General features: G+C 44.5%; 1 protein-coding gene across 2 annotated transcripts in view; it reads right to left on the minus strand.

Moving 5' to 3' along the window:
• Clvs1 (clavesin 1) overlaps positions 1-16,113 on the minus strand; it is a 171,052-nt gene that overhangs the window by 3,300 nt on the left and 151,639 nt on the right. For both annotated transcript variants that reach the window (XM_048420103.3, XM_085677023.2), the window contains exon 5: positions 14,058-14,293. In XM_048420103.3, coding sequence (XP_048276060.1) covers positions 14,058-14,293 — 236 coding nt within the window. The remainder of the gene's footprint in view (positions 1-14,057; positions 14,294-16,113) is intronic.

Raw genomic sequence — 16,113 nt, forward strand, 5'->3', positions numbered from 1 at the left:
CCTGGAAGCGCTGTGGCCTGCAGGGCTGCCCTGGGGGAAAGTCTAATGACCCTTCCTTCCACTCTATTGGGAAGATAACTTGCTGCCCGAGGTTTTCAGCTCCTTTTATAATATGTATGCAATGCAGAAAGCACAAGATTAAAACATCAATCAAGGCTGAATATGGGTGGTGTGTGTATCCGTGCGATGCCAGCTATGGGGAGATAGAGGCAGGAGAATCATATTTTCAAGGCCGCCCTGGGAAGTGTAGTGAGTTCCGGACCAGCCTAAATTGCACAATGAGATCTGTTTCAAAATAAAAGTAAAAAATGTGCCATGAAAGACACAAACAGCAAGTTTCTACTATAAACACCAATCAACTCAAATGCCGTAACTAGATGTGTGCGGTGTTTTGGAAGTGAAATGGATCCATCTGTTGCTGGGGTGGCCAGATGAGCCACGGGCAGTAGTAGAACTTCGGATTTTCGACACAGTTCCTATGCGTTTCTCTGCCTATTTAAGAGCCCAACGTAAATGTTGCGTGAGAGGAAGGAATGCAGATTTACATAATTATAAAAAAAGATGAGAAACTCCTGAAGACATCAAGGCAAACAGGCCTGGAGGTTCAAACTGGTACAACCAGAATTTGGGAGGTGGAGGCTAGAGGATCGTGGGTTCAAGGCTAGCCTGAGCTATGTTTTGAGGTCTCATCTAAAAATGAAATACAGCAAACATGAACGAGACCCAGAGGATCCCAGAAGTATGGCTATGAACCAGAAAATCAGCTACCTCCAGCACTTTAACCCACTGCCTAATTGGGCCTAATTGGACCACAGTCCTGGAGTCAGGGTGAGGTTTAATTCTCATCAGCACTGCTCACACACTCTTCCTGAAGACAGCCATCTAGGGAAGCTCACTCCTCTATGCCTCAAAAGGTCAATCCCATGAAATTCTCCTTCACGTTGAACTCGAACCTGGTTTGGAAAACATCTATGTCCTATCTGTTGTTCGTTGTCCCAGAGGCACAGAATTCCTGCCGTCTGTCCCCCTCTGCATATGGGGTTTGGTTCCAGGACCCTCGAATACAGAATCAAAAGATGATCAAGTCCCTCATATTCAGGTGCAGCATCCACATAAACCTGTGCTCACCCTCCTGTAAATAGAATGCCTGCTACAAAGTACAGACCGTATTGTTTACGGAAACACGACAGGAGGAGAAGGCTGTGCCTGCTCAGTGCTTGAGTCCACTGTGTACGACCTTTGGCTGTGGAAGGCAGGGCATGCACAATTCCACCAGGAGTCTGCTTCCAAGCCTTGTTTCAGTTCAAGTTCTCCATCCCTAACTCCACTCCTCACTGAGGATAACTGGATTTTCCTTGTGCCAAGGTTTCTAGAACTCTCCACTCCGGGCTGTCTTTATCAGCCAGGTGCTGACCCACCAGATCCATGGGGTGACTGAAGGACAGAGCAGCATGTTCACACCATTTGTCAATGTTCTGCTGGGGACAGCAAGGACCACATGCTCAGCTCTGACATCAGTGTCTAGCAGGCTGACTTATAAGTGATGCTGTTCACCCGTCTCCTCCTTCTCTCAAAGGTTCTCTTCAAGAAACTTGAGGTGACATCATCATTTTCATCATGTTACATTTGCTTCATGTCTCCAACCTGTATCCATCCTTTTAGGTCTTAAAATGCTTTGTCAATTCAAGTTATTATCTATGATTGTAATGACTATTAGGTTTGTTTCCAAACTTCCTGTACCCACATGATGATGAGAGAAAAGGGAGTAAATCTCAAATAGTTTTCAAACTCTCACCTGTCCCCACTGACTGATGTTAAGTGATTGTAGACGGCAATTGCTCATTCATTTCCTGGCCACCCAGACATGATAATCACACAAGAACTACACTAACTACAACACTGTGTGGCCAATAACCTATGCATATTTCTAACTAACTCATATCTTAAATGAACCCATTTCTATTCATCTGTGTATCACCACGAGGCTGTGGCCTACCGGGAAGGTTCTGATTGGCGGCTGTCATCTTTCTCCTTCAGCAGCTACATAGCATCTCTTTGACTCCTCCTACTCTCTCTGTATCTCTGTTCAGGTTTTCCACCTGGTTTTACTCTGCTAAGCCATTGGTCGAAACAGCTTTATTCATTAACCAAGGGCAATAAAACATATTCACAGCACACAGAGGGGAATCCCACATCCAGTGGTGTTTGTAACACTTTGCTGTCTAACAATTACTATGAGCAAACATGCAGAAATCTTTGTTGTTAAGTCACCCATCCAAACAAGAATGCAGACAGACCTGTGCACATGCCCCTTTGCCCAGCTGGAAAGATGTTCATGAGAACTTGGAAAGAAGAAGAGGCAGAAGGAGAAATCTATCTCTCACACACTAGTGTCGTCTGTCCTTATTCAGATGGCCAGTCTGAATTCACTCTCCCCTTCACATGGGATATAACTGGTGCCTGTGTTATTTCTTTCAGTAGATACATTGACAGCAACGACCTGGAATGTCTTACCCAGTAGACTGTGTCTTGGTTGACTGGTAAGTGTCAACAGGCCTGTTCCAAGACATTAAGGACGAGGAAGCAAACATTTTGTCCCAGGTTTGTATGTTCCCTAATGAGAAGAGTGCCATGACCTCTTTCAATATGATGAGATTCTTTTTACCTAGCCACACAATAAATGTTTAATATTAAGAGTGTATATAAGTGACTCACTATTTCATAAAAATTTAAAATTCACTGCAAAGAATAGCAAACTTATTTTTTTAATGGAAAGGGTTAAAATGAGATCTAGTCGATGTGAGCTCATTGGGAAGACATGAGCATCCAGCAAACTCTTCAAGTCTATCTTCTGGGTCTGGATAAGAACAGTCCGGCTCAACATGTAGTCTAAAATACCACTGCCCTGTGGTTATCTAGATTTCAGTCTCGTCCTGTCTGACGAGTTGTTAGAACTGTTTGGAATCTCCTTCCAGGAGACAAGTCCCCCCACCTCTGTCTAGTGCCTATTCCTTTTCCCAGCATGAGATTCCTAGGGAGATTCTTGAATCTTGCCCTCGGTGCATTAGCTAAATTAAAATTCTCTCCAAACGTCAAGTCAGCTGCTTTCTGATGACAATGTCTCCATCCGGTCAGCACCATAGACAAGTTCATTCTGGGCTCCATCTATGCAAGAGAAGCTGAGTTCTCAGGCTAAAACAAATGTTTGTGTTGGTCCTCTTCCCAACGTGGAATAGCATCTAACCCCAGGGTTAGGCAGGGAACGCCGGACAATTTCAGTGGTGGAACAGGCAAACGAGAAAAGTTTCAGCTAGCCCTCACAACAATGCTTTCTTGCTGTTCTGTCTTGGTCTGGCTTTCTTTCTTCCTCCTTTGCTTCCCTGTCTCTCTTTTCACTCTGAAACATTTCCTCCTCCATGTAATGAAGGACTTTGGCTAAGGTTTAATATTCAGCAGATTCCAATGATGGGCTTCCAGGAAGAAGATGTCATCAAAAGCACAGGCCTGATGGGTTTCCAGGAAGATATAATCAAAAGCACAGGCCATGAATCAGTTAGTTCATCCTGAATGGATCAACAACCAGAATTACAATTTGGATCTCAGGAGGGGGTTTATATCCAAAACCTTCCTTAGCCATGTTAACAGCTGACCATAACATTGTATTCTTGTTAATGAACCTCTATCGCCTATCTGAACCATGGAGGACCCCTACAAGGGCCTGCCTGCCACGTCCTTTACATGAAGTATACACCATGAGTCCCAATGCAAGGGCCCAAAGGAGGGCAGAGACGGTTCGCTCAGGCCCTCCACTGACTCAGGGGCTACCCATTTGTTTTCTACAGACCAGCCTCTGCATTTCACCAGGAAGAACTCCAGAAAGGTTGGTTTAGCTTTTGAAGTCAACAATAGGTTTGATGTTGTGGAAGAACTTAGCGTGCACTATGCGGCATTTCGAACAGAGAGTTCTTATCAACTATAAAATAAGAATCTAATATAACAGCCCAGAAACATGACTGAGTGTGTTCACAATGCCTGCTTTGATCAGAATCTAGTTTCTTCGGAATTGGACCAGCATGGAAAGCATCTCCAACCCTTTCCCTCCCTCTGACACCATGGTGTGAACCCTGCTAGGTCGACGCAGTGAGCCTGGGATATGACGTTCTGAAGAGGTAGAAGAATGATGGTGTCTGTCAGGAGCTGAGGCAATGCTGGTAACTCATCCCATCCTCAGGGTGGCTTGGAAAAGAATGGCTCATGCTCTTGATGATGGCGACCGTTCATAGGTCTGTTTCTTTAACTGGATGCGAGAGTATGTCAATGGAACTGCTTTGATGTTATTAGGTCTGTCTGGCTATCAGCAGCCTTCAGAATATCCATATCTGTCCTACTCAGAACGGAGCTTGCAGAGTGGGCTACTGTCTACATGATGGAGTCGGCTTGGAGCTCTCATGGTGGGAACAGACAGCCAAGACAGCAGCGGATGGTGAGCAAGGACACGGTGAATAACATGAGGAATTAATGGGCAAAGAGTGAAGAATTGATGGGCAGATAGACAGACAATGTCCTTCCAATGCTAAAGAAAGTAGTATTTTGTTTGGAATGGAAAAAAAAACAATGATATTTTGCTCTCTAAGTTTTTTTTTTTAATTGATAGCCTGGTATTGTGGTGCATACCTAGAATTCCCACGTTCATCAGGCTGAAGCAGGAGACAAAGTTTGGAGGAAGTCTGGGTTATATGGGAAATTCCAGCCAAGCTTCAGCTACACATAGACAGAGGTTCTGCTTATAAAGATATAATTAAGTAAATAAATAACAGGAGAGAGAAGATGGGACAGTGGAGATTGTTCCCTTGGGAAATGGCAACAAATGTCCCATGCTTAGAAAGACCAAGCCAGTTCCATGGCTACTTCTTGTCAGGAATGAGGCTCATTTCACCACATTAAACATCCTTGCAAACAGGACATCTGCCAAGGAAGTCAAAACATCTTCCTGGAGGCCTGATCCTTCCCTGTTCTCTGGAAATTCTTGTGTGTGATACTGGGAAGGGAAGACTATCAATGTTTCTCACGCGGTTTTTCTACCTTGTTCCACGGTGTACATTGTCACCCTGCCGACATTGGACACTCGCAGCAACACCCAAAGCCATGCAAGTTATTACATACAAGTTACAGCTGAGGAAGATAAGACCCTATGAGGCCAAGTGGTTTTTCCAAGGCTGGTGTGAGAAGGTGACAGTGACGAGACTGGGAAATAAAAATAAATAAAGAAGAAAATGAAATGTAGCCATTGCTCAAAGTCCTAGAACCGAAGGGAATGGGATGAGATCAGGATGCAGTGTGGTGGACACAGAAACCCATGAGAAAGAGTCTGGAGCAAAGTGAAGGCTCCCCTGTGCTGATCACCGGGTGAGAGGGACCCAGGTGTGTGCTCTAAGTGGGCTTGCCAAGGGGTTTCCCATCATATTCCCAACCCTTGCGGTCTCGATGGCAAAACTCAAGCAGAGTTGTTGGGACATCTTAAGCTCAACTGAGGGCTACGAAGATGGCTCAGTGACAAAGTGCCTGCCATACAAGCATAAGGACCCAAGTTCTGGTCCCCAGCACACGTTTTTTAAAGCCAGATGTGGCTTTGCATTCATGTAACCCCATTGCTGGGAAGGCTGAGGTAGGAGGATCCCTGGGATCACTGGCCAGCCAGTCTAGCTGAACAGGAAAGGCCAAAAATCAGTGAGGGACACTGTTTCAAAGACAAGATGGAATGCAAATGAGGAGGACACCTGAAGTGGCACATGGTCTCTACACAAATGACCATGTGTGCTCATGTGTGCAATGCATGCATGCGTGCACACACACATGCTATATATGCATACAAAGATAACAAGATACCTACTACAACATCAGTTTGAAGCTAAAAGTACTACACTGGCTTCACTCTGCTCTTAACCATGACATGACTTGCAGATTTCTCTCACACACTAGGTCAAATATTCTGCTTTGTTCATAGGATCATCACAGGCTATAAGAGGTTGGTTTCTGGCTGGCTGTTAAGGCTTCAAGTTAATTGGAGTCAGCCAAGGGTTTGTTTATCAATATGTGTCACAAAACATGAGTGTGCCTTGCCTTTCTGTCTGGGCTGTGGCTCCTTGGCTAAGAGGCTGCATCCAAGCATGGTGCTTTAGCAAACAGGAATCTTGGAGTGTGCACAGTGAGTCACCCAGATTGCTGTGCTTCTCTCCAGGCAGCTCTCCACATCCACTCATTTCCCTCTTCCTCAACGCTGCCTCTTCGCTTTGCCAAAGCTTAGACATCTTTATCTCATAATTCCTCGTGCCATTCTTTAAAGGGAGCGCAAGCATGCCTCTGGACACAGGCTTTAACTAGCCCTATTCATTTTCTTGCCAACAGATTGATCATACAGATTTTCTTTCATGCCACTGATCCATGGCTACATATGATATGACTGGAAGGGATGGTGCCCTTCATTCACGCCTCGGAAAAGAAAGTTAAAAGCTGAATGTCTCTCTCTGTCCAAAGCCCAAGTAAGGAGGAGGCTAAACAGCTCATTTTCTTCATTCTTTAAAAACCACTAACAAATACCTGATAGTGTGTGTGGACCACTCCAGTAATTATTAGCCTGCACAAACACAGAAATTTGTATGGATTCTTTAGATGTCTTTTTCTGCAAGAAGTTCTAGTATTTAAGCACTAGCTACCTGAGTAGAAACGGCACCCCGAATCTAAAATGTTCAACCATGTTTGAGCTGGATACCAGACTCCAGGCAGCTGAGAAGATAATATGGCCCGTGTCTCACTTCCTAAGAGAGGATAAGCTATATCACGTCTGAGGATGCAGTGGTTGTGTGGAGCATCTGTTCTTTACTTCAAGACCCCTTGCCCTGCTGCTAAGAAGACATGGCCCTCCTATCCTCAGACCACCTCTGGTCATTCTGTTAACAGGGCTGGTATTTCATCATGGTCTAGTAACTCTGTTAGAAATGAATAGTTATCAAAAAGACATGAACTCGGACTATAAAATCTAGGTGCTGAGGAGATGGATTAGTTAGTAAAGTGCTTACCCAGCAGGCACAAGGACCGGAATTAGATCCTGAGAACCCATACAGAAAAGCTGGGCATGGTGGTACATGCTTGGAATCCCAGCCCTGCAGACTCAGAGACAGGCAGATGTCTGAGGCTGACAGGCCAGTCAGTCATGCCTACTTAGAGATCTGCAGGCCAGTAAGAGACCCCGTAGCAAATGAAAATCAAAACCAAAATATTAGATAGTGCTTGAAGACTGACACCTAAGGTTGACCTCTGACCTTCATATGCACTGCACTTACATACACATACATGTGTGTCTTTATACATATGCACTTATAAACAAGGATATACACACATGCTCACACAAGAAAGAAAGAGACAAGATTGGGTGCATTTAGAGTGGTTTTGGAGTCTTTGATAGAGTTGAAGAATATATGGTTATAGTTATAGTTTTCCTTAGTTATGATAAAAGGTAAAGTAGATATAAATATTATAATTCTTACTTGATATCTGTTTTGTTATATGTAATTTTACTATGTTAAAGTTAAAACCTTTCTTTTTATTTAAACAGAAAGGGGGAAATGGTGTGGGAAGTCCTTCTGTGTATGTGTTATTTTTAATGGTTAATGAATAAAAAAGCCCTGGCAGGAACTATCTGCTGTTGCTGAAGTAGGAATGCAGTTTTGATCTGGTTCATGCTCATTTAGCCCCCAACCACTTTTATAGCAATCTTATGTAGTTCAGGGCTGTCCCCTGCCCTTTGCTGGGTAACCTCATGGTGCAATCCTGCAAATCAGACCTGTCTTTTCCCTGGGAATGGTGACAGGTCCAGAAAGAAACACAAAGCCTGGCCTTACAGAGTCCTCCCTCTCATTTGTGCCCAGGAAGACCCAGAAAAAAAGATGCTTTTTATTTCCTTGAGATCATCAGCTTCAGTGTCAACAGCTGCCTGGGGGTTGAGAAAAATGAGAAGAAATAAACAAAACAATGAAATCCAAGAGTCATTTGTGATCTCCAGCAAGCTGCACACTGCCAGCCCTGACTTCCACTTCTCAGTATTGCCTGCCAGCCAAGCTCCTCCCGGAACGCCCTCCTCTGCACCAACAGCCTGTCAGATGACTCCAACTTCAGGTGACAGCTCAAATTCCCAAGTTCAGAGAAGTCTAGGATAAAACCTTAAGGAAATTTATGAATGATCTTCTAAACTATATATGTATAAGTATATATATAGAAAGAATAGAATATTAAATATATACATATATATATATATGTATATATATGTGGGTACACGGATACATACTATATATGTACATGTATATCTATGTAAAAGTTCCAGGAAATGGCCAAACATTCACCAGTAGCCACTTCAAAACAGTGTCTCTTTGGGCATGTTAGATTTTTATTATGTTTATAACCATTTTAATCACTTTGCCAGCAAGAAAGGCTAGAATCAGAAATCAATGAATAAATATTGCCTAATGATTAGAAGAGATGTCATGAAATCTGCACATAGATTTAAGAGTCATGCATTTACTTCAGGGACAGAAAATTTAGACTTGTATTTCTAACTACGCATCCAGCCCCAGGCCCTTCCTCCTCCTTCCAGCTAACAAAGCCCCCTTTGCCTGGGCATTATTTTCCCAGAGAAGTCACAAGCAGTAAGCCTGGGTATCCCAGAGTTGTATCAGACTTGGCGGAGAGAACCTGGGTTCTGTGATTATCACGAAGCTGCTGTCCTTGCACTCTGGCAGATACCTGCACTGGACACATCTCATTATGCATAATAATGACCTTCCCTTCCTATTTAAGGCAGTTCATTTGAGGTTTTGTCTCATTTGCAACAAAAACACTCATTGCTCTTTAAAAGCTGCACAAATTTGGCCACATGCTCTTCAGATACATTGAAGCAATGGATTAGGGAGGAGGAAATGGGTTGTTTCACACTTAAACTTTTAAAAGCAGCTAACAGAGAAAGAGGAAGAGGGCTCCCAAGAAAAGCATAATGAAAATACCCCAGAAATGCTGGGCTCGGAGAGAGCTCAGTGAGTAAAGTGCTTGCTGTCCAAGTTTGAATCCCTTGGACCCATGTAAATCCAAGTATGGTTGCAACCCAATGGTCATACATGTGATGGGAGGCAGAGCTGGGCAAAGCCCATGGATCAGTTTTAGTCTAGCATACTCAGTAGTAAAAAGCAAAGGAAAAAAAGAGAAACCACCTTCTTAAACAATATAGAAGGCAAGAGTCAGTATTTCAGATTGTCCTCTGACTTCCACACACACACTGTAGCAAGTGTGCAACACACACACACACATACACACACAAACACACACACACACAGAGAGACAGACAGACAGACAGACAGACAGAAAGAGAGACAGAGAGAGAGAGAGACAGAGACAGAGAGAGAGAGACAGAGAGAGAGACTTGTTTGGGTTCCTATTGCTGTAAAGAGACACCACGACCACAACAGCTCTTATAAAGGAAAAGATGTAATTGGTACTAGCTTACAGTGTCAGAGGTTCAGCCCTTTATCATTATGGACATGGTGGTGTGCAGGCAGACATGGTGGTGTGCAAGCAGACATGGGTCTATAGATAGAGCTGGGATCTGCATCTTGAACCACAGGCAGCAGAAGCAACTGTGTCACTAGGTGTGGTTTAAGCATATAAGACCTCCAAGTCTGCCCCCATAGTAACACACTTCCTTTGACAAGGCCACACCTCTTGATAGTGCCACTCCCTATGGGCCAAAGATTCAGACATATGACTCTATAGAAACCATACCTAATCAAACCACCACCTTCCATAGGGTTGTTAGTCATAACACAATGAAAAATTCATCTAGTACAACTTCAAAAGTCCCTGCAGTCTCTCAGTCTCAACAATGTTTAAAAGTTCAAAGTTCAAAGTCTCTTCTGAGATTCCTGCAATCTCTTAATCCCCTATAAAATGAAAATCAAAAGGCAGATCACATACTTCCAACATATATTGGCACAGGATATAGATCCCCATTCCAAAATGGAGGAAAGAGATCATAGTAAAGAAATACTGGACCAAAGCAAGACTGAAAACCAGCTGGGCAAACTCCAAACTCTGCATGATATCAAAGCACTGTTTGGATCTCCAACTCCTTTTAGCTTTGTTGAGTGCAAAACACTTCTTTCCCTTGGACTGGTTCCACTCTCAGTTAGCAGCTCTCCTTAGCAGGTATCTCATGGCTCTGGCATCTCCAACATCTTGGGGATTCCAAGGCAATCCAGGCTTTATCTCCACAACTTAGCACAATGGCCTCTCTAGGCTTCCATGCTGGGGACACCCTTGCTACACACCTGTCCTCAGTGGCTTTCTTTAGTCTCAGAGGGAGATCCCCTAATTCCTTTCTTCTATCCTTGACTTTACAGTCAGAACCATGTTGCTGGAGCTGCCAAGTTCTGCTGCTTGCTGGGGTAGGAACATGACATCTTCACCAGCCTTCTCCTTCCCATAGTTTCCTTTACTGCCTGAGTTTGGCTACCTGCAATTTTCTCTATAGCCCAGGCTGACCCAAAACTCAGAGATCTGCCAGCCTGCCTTCTAAGTACTGGGATTAAAGGGCGACACCACCGTGCTGAGACCTAAGCTGTTCTTTGATTCCTTTTCACAGGTTGGAAGTTTAGCTGAGGGGATCTTGCCCAAAGGTCACCACTCCATTTATTCTATTTCTTCATCTGTCTATTTCCTCAAAGACAGGATTTCACTTCATTCCACTTCCTGGCACCCCTTTCTCTTCAATCTGTACATTTGGTGTTTTTTCCTTGCTCAGCTTGTTTCTTCATTATAAATCTTCATAAGAGTCAGCACTGGTAACCAACCACACAACAGAGTCCATGCCCGGCTATGTTGAGATTTCCTCTGCCAATGCAATTAATCAAAAACTCTTCACTTTAGCATCAGGCAGACTTTTTGGACAAGGGCGGAAGCAGCCACATACCTCACCAAAATATTGCAAGAACGATCTCTAGGCAACCTACCAAAAATTCTTTGAAATCTCCTGAGCCAGGTTCCCACAGTTCAAATCACTCTCTGTCCCACTGTCTTCCAGACTCCTACTATTCATCCCTGCTTAAAGCATTCCACCGACTTTCTAATCCGAACTCCCAAAGTCCACATTCCTCTAAGCAGAAGCATGGTCAAGCCTATACCTTGGTCCCTGGTGCTAACTTCTGTCTTAGTGAGGGTTTCTACTGCTGTGAAGAGACACCATGACCACAGCAACTCTTGTAAAGAAAAACATTTAACTGGGACCAGCTGACAGTTTCAGAGGTTTAGTCCATTATTATCATGACAGACGTGGTGCTGGAGAAGGAGCTGAAAGTTCTATACCTTGATCTGACAGTAGAAGCAACTGTGTCACCGGGAGTGACTTAAGTATAGGTAAGACCTCAAAGTCCACATCACGTGACACCCTTCCTCCAACGAGGTCACACCTACTCCAACAAAGCCACACCTCATAATAGTACTGCTCCTTATGGGCCGTGCATTCATACACATAACCCTGTGGGGGCCATACGTATTCAAACCATCACACATGCCATATATGAGAAGTTAAACACAGGAAAGTCCAGAGAATTTATTATTGGAGCAAAAAAAGCCTCAAACTCCTACCTGGTATTCAATGGATTAAAGAGAACAATCCTGAAATCATCTGTTTAAAGAAATTTCCATCAAAATAATAATTATTTTCTTTTCTGATAAAGGCAGAGTCACAATCATTAAAGAGAAAAAGAGCCAGTACCTGCTGCTGCAACCACCCTTTGCTGAGGGTACCGGTTGTCTCAGGTTTTACTTTATGCTCTTCTATTGGGAAGCACTGTTCCCATGAGCCACTTGACCACAGTGGTCGCATTTGCTTAGAGGCTCAGTTCCCAAAGGTGGTCCTCAAAGAGCACTTCACTCCAAGTGGGCTTGAAGCATGTAGAGAACCGTGGCAGAGGCTAGGACTGCACTGCTCACTGGAGTTCACGACCCTACTCCAAGGTCACCCGTCCACAACTCTGACACAGTCGTGCAGCAGGGGCACGCTGCTCCATCCCTGCCTGCCTGAGTCTGGACAGTGAAAAAATGAGGTTTCCTGGGCATCTGGGCTTGAGCAAAGAATCGATCTAACAGCTGGGAAAGCAGAGACGTTTATTTTGAAGCTTCCCCTAGTTCTGTTTCCCTTTTCTCTGCAGCCCTGCAGGCTCCAAGAGGCGAGGAGATGCCGTGAAATACACAGTTCTGGTCCTCCGCCAGTGAGCTGTCTGTGTATGGGGGAAGCTGATTCTTAACCACGGCTGGTAAAGCCGCCCCTCAGGACACCCCTGTGCACATGGGGTGAAACTTAAAAGCACAGGCCCTCTGGTTCACAATGGCAGGGATCTGAGAGTTCCCAGGCAAACCTCCCTAGGAAAACGGACAGACAAGCTAGAGACAAATGTTGAGAAAATAATTAAAATAGGGGGGAAAAAAACCCTAAACAACAGCCTGAATAAATGCTCACCAATGAAGCAATGGCTACGATGGTGTATCCGTGTTCTAGGATCTTGTGCCGTGTCAGATATATAAGCTGTTCTGTGGGACAGAGACCCATGCAATATAACCATGTAGACACCAGATGCTCTCCCACCCTTGCTAAGTTCACAGACTGGAGTTCTCGTTCCAGTCCCTCTGGTTGTGGCTGTGTTTGAAGATGGAGTTGTAAAAGGGGTCATTAAAGTCAAATGTGATCAATAGAGCTGGCTCTAAACCAACATTTCTGCTGTTCTCATAAGAAGAAATTAGGACACAAACACACGCAGAAGGAAGATCTTCTGAGGACAAGGGCGAAAGTCAGTCATCTGCACGTCGGGAAGAGAGGCTTCAAAGATGACAACGGTTCTGACCCCTTGATCTTTGCTTTTCTGTCCCAGAACTGTGAGGAAAGACTTTCTTGATGTTTACAGAATATAGACTGCCTTACCTATTAGTGCAACTTCAGCCAAAGAATCCTTACTACGAGATGTCAGAAAACACTGAGGTATTGCACAAGTTTGTATCGGCCTTGAAAAAACAAGTGGAAGGGCCACTCTTGTCTGGTCACAGTGGTCACACACGGGAAGAGATGGGAGTGGGGGTTGAGATGGTGACTAAAGGGGACTTTAGCCTTAGAAGCCACGGTTAAGAGTGCGCCAGGACTATTTGCATAGCAAATTTCAAAAGCCACCTTCAGGCTGGGGATGTAGGTCGATCTTAGACTGTATGAATTAGCACAAACAAAGTCCAGATTCCATATCAGAAATATAAAAGAAAAAAGTACAGTGGTCAAGGAAAGGGTGAAAGAGGGGGAAAGAGAGAAAGAAAAAGAAAACAGAAAAAGAGAAAACCCAAAACGCAACCTCTTTCAGGGCACTGTCCTGAGCACGCATGCAGCACATTTGGGCAGCTGCGCCCAGCTCTCTCCGTGGGGGATTTACTCCACAACCGCGACCCTCTTTATACTCACAAGCCTGCACCTCATAGTACCGACTGCCTTTGCAAGGCTTTGGTCCTCTCTCCATCCCTCAGGCCTGGCACACCAGTTCCCCGTTAACTCTGAGAGCAGCTCAAGTGCCAGTCATCTTATTACAGTGCTCTCAAGCCTTTCTAGGTGTATTTTCTAGGCACACCCTCATTAGCTTATTTGTATTGACAACCCTACTGTCTAATGGTGCTACCGCCAAACAATGCTCCTTTGGTTTCAAAGAGAGGAACGACAGTCATGTTCTCTACTGGGTCGTTTTGCCGTCAGTGTATCCCAAAGGCGACCATTTCATCCGAGTAGCTCAACGGTTGCCCACAATCTAAAGAGCAGACTGTAATCAGGATATTAAGTTCTTCCCTCAAATTGTGGAAAGGAGACAGCCACATTTCTGGGTCATCTCAGATCCATTTGCTGTAAACTCTTATGAAAAGAATTTTACTTAATTTCAAAGCCACAGTAGGTCTAAGTTGACCCGCTAATGCCCTCTGGCAGGCCTTACCTTTTCATGGGCTTGGGTGAGCACTCTCTCTCCAGGTTGGAGCATGTATGTTTCACGTGCATGGCATTATAGGAAGTGTGGGTATAGTCATTTTCATCACTGTAGTCAGGGCCAAGCAATGTCCGGGCCCAAGTCCCCATGTCATAAGGAGGAAGGGTCCCTCCAAATTCAGAGGGCAGAAATTCGGGGTGTATAAGCTGGTGAAGGCTGTTTAAATTGTTACCATGTAGGAAAATCTGGAAAGGAAAAAAAAAACCAACACAGAAATTTAAAATACGACAAGTATTTAGTCTAATACACAATTCAGCAAAAGTAGACTGTATGTGTCTCTGGTGACCATGGTTTTCAAAGAGGCAATTGTTTTTTGCCCATGGCTTAGTTATCATAAAAAGCTATTTTATTGCTTAGAAAATGGACTGAATTGATAGTTGTTTAAAAAAAAATAAAGTTTAAGAATAGAGTGGAAATTATTTGGCCACCCCTCAAATTTGCACACACGGTCATCTCCTAGTTACTGCTGCTGAGAATGGGGGGTCATACCAATCGCTCCAAACTACTCACGCTTTGAGTGCCCTTCTATCTGAGCATTCTGGCCCCCAGAACCTCCCCAGTCCCATCAGCATCGTCTCGGGCCACACCTATTGCAGCCTGGGTCTTTGCCCACTCTGCTTTTCCTCCCTAAATCAGTCCCATCCCCTACCCATGCTGATTCTCCACACCCTTCTCCCCATGAGCTCTTCTGTAGCTGATGGCTTCTAGCTCTGCCCCAATGTGTTCCATTGGGTCTTAGGGAGAGAAAGAGATGATATTTTACTCTGCTAACATAGCCTGGATTTCCCAAGATGGTGTATATGTACTAGAGAGAAATTCAATCAGTTCCTGTTTGATGCAGAAGCGTGACCTGAGCTTGTGTTGTGGGAAGTTCTTCGGGGCGGATTTCCCTTCCTGCCTGCATAGAGTACGGACACCCAAATGGGTCTGTGCTCTCTGCACAGTGTTGAGTGAGCTAAGCGGGCCAAAATGAGGGAGGGGGCTTCACATTTCAGGTATCTTTAGATAACTTCACAAATGTCATGTAACACGTAGATAATTGTCACGAACTACAGTTTAGAAACTAATCTTGAAAGTTGATTTAAAGGCAATCTGTGATGACGCTGGTTCCCAGAAACATCGTAGGCATGAACTAATCCAGTGCGTAAGTTACACACAATTAACCAAGTGGAGTGAAGAACACCATCAACTATATGCTTGGACATACATGCTGCAGCTGACAGTGGTGACATCGAAATGTGAGCTTTAAAATACCCATGTTTGGACTTCAGAAGCAATCGTCCGTTACCTCATTCTCTTCATTCTGCCCTGGCCTGTAAAAAGCCTCAAGTAAAGACAAAAGAGAAAAGCGTGGAGCTCTTCCGGGTGCTGCAGGGCCTGGGACCACAGTGCGCATTTTCTGACATTGCAGTCGGATATGACTGAACGTTAATAAAAAAGGATTTGTTGGGAATAAATTAAAATATTCTTGCTTTTATGAAACTCCATAGTAGATGCTGGAGTATTAGAAGCATACGAAGTCCCCTCCCTGGTGTTCACATTCTGTGCTTATATCCACACGACCTCAGATCTTAAAGGACAGGGCCTGCTGCTCACAACGGCAGTTCTGGGATCCCTCTGCTGCAGCGCAGCAGAGAGGAACATGGAGGTAGGAAGATGGACCCGCTAGTCCTGGAACAACAGCTCTAGAAACCGCCTGCTCTGGTTCAGCAGACAGTGCCCACTGTGGGAGGAGCTCCCACGGCCCCCATGCTAGGTAGAAGATGCAGGCTCTCGGAGGCCTAAAGTTATGTTGCAGACAATGCCTGGCATGTCGTTCTTGATACTGATACTGTCCTGAGCAGACTGTAGAATGTCTCAGAGAGTTCTTGCTTCTTGATGCTGGTGATGTCTAGTTCCCAGTTCTGTCCTTGTTTGGAAACAGGGACTTGTCCTTCTTCCATAGTCTACTGAAATGTTCCCCAACGACCAAGAAACATCCAAGTGTGTGTGTGTGTGTGTGTGT

This window comes from Myodes glareolus, chromosome 16 (assembly GCF_982192425.1).
Source record: "Myodes glareolus chromosome 16, mMyoGla1.1, whole genome shotgun sequence".
In the NCBI taxonomy this organism is placed as follows: domain Eukaryota; kingdom Metazoa; phylum Chordata; class Mammalia; order Rodentia; family Cricetidae; genus Myodes; species Myodes glareolus.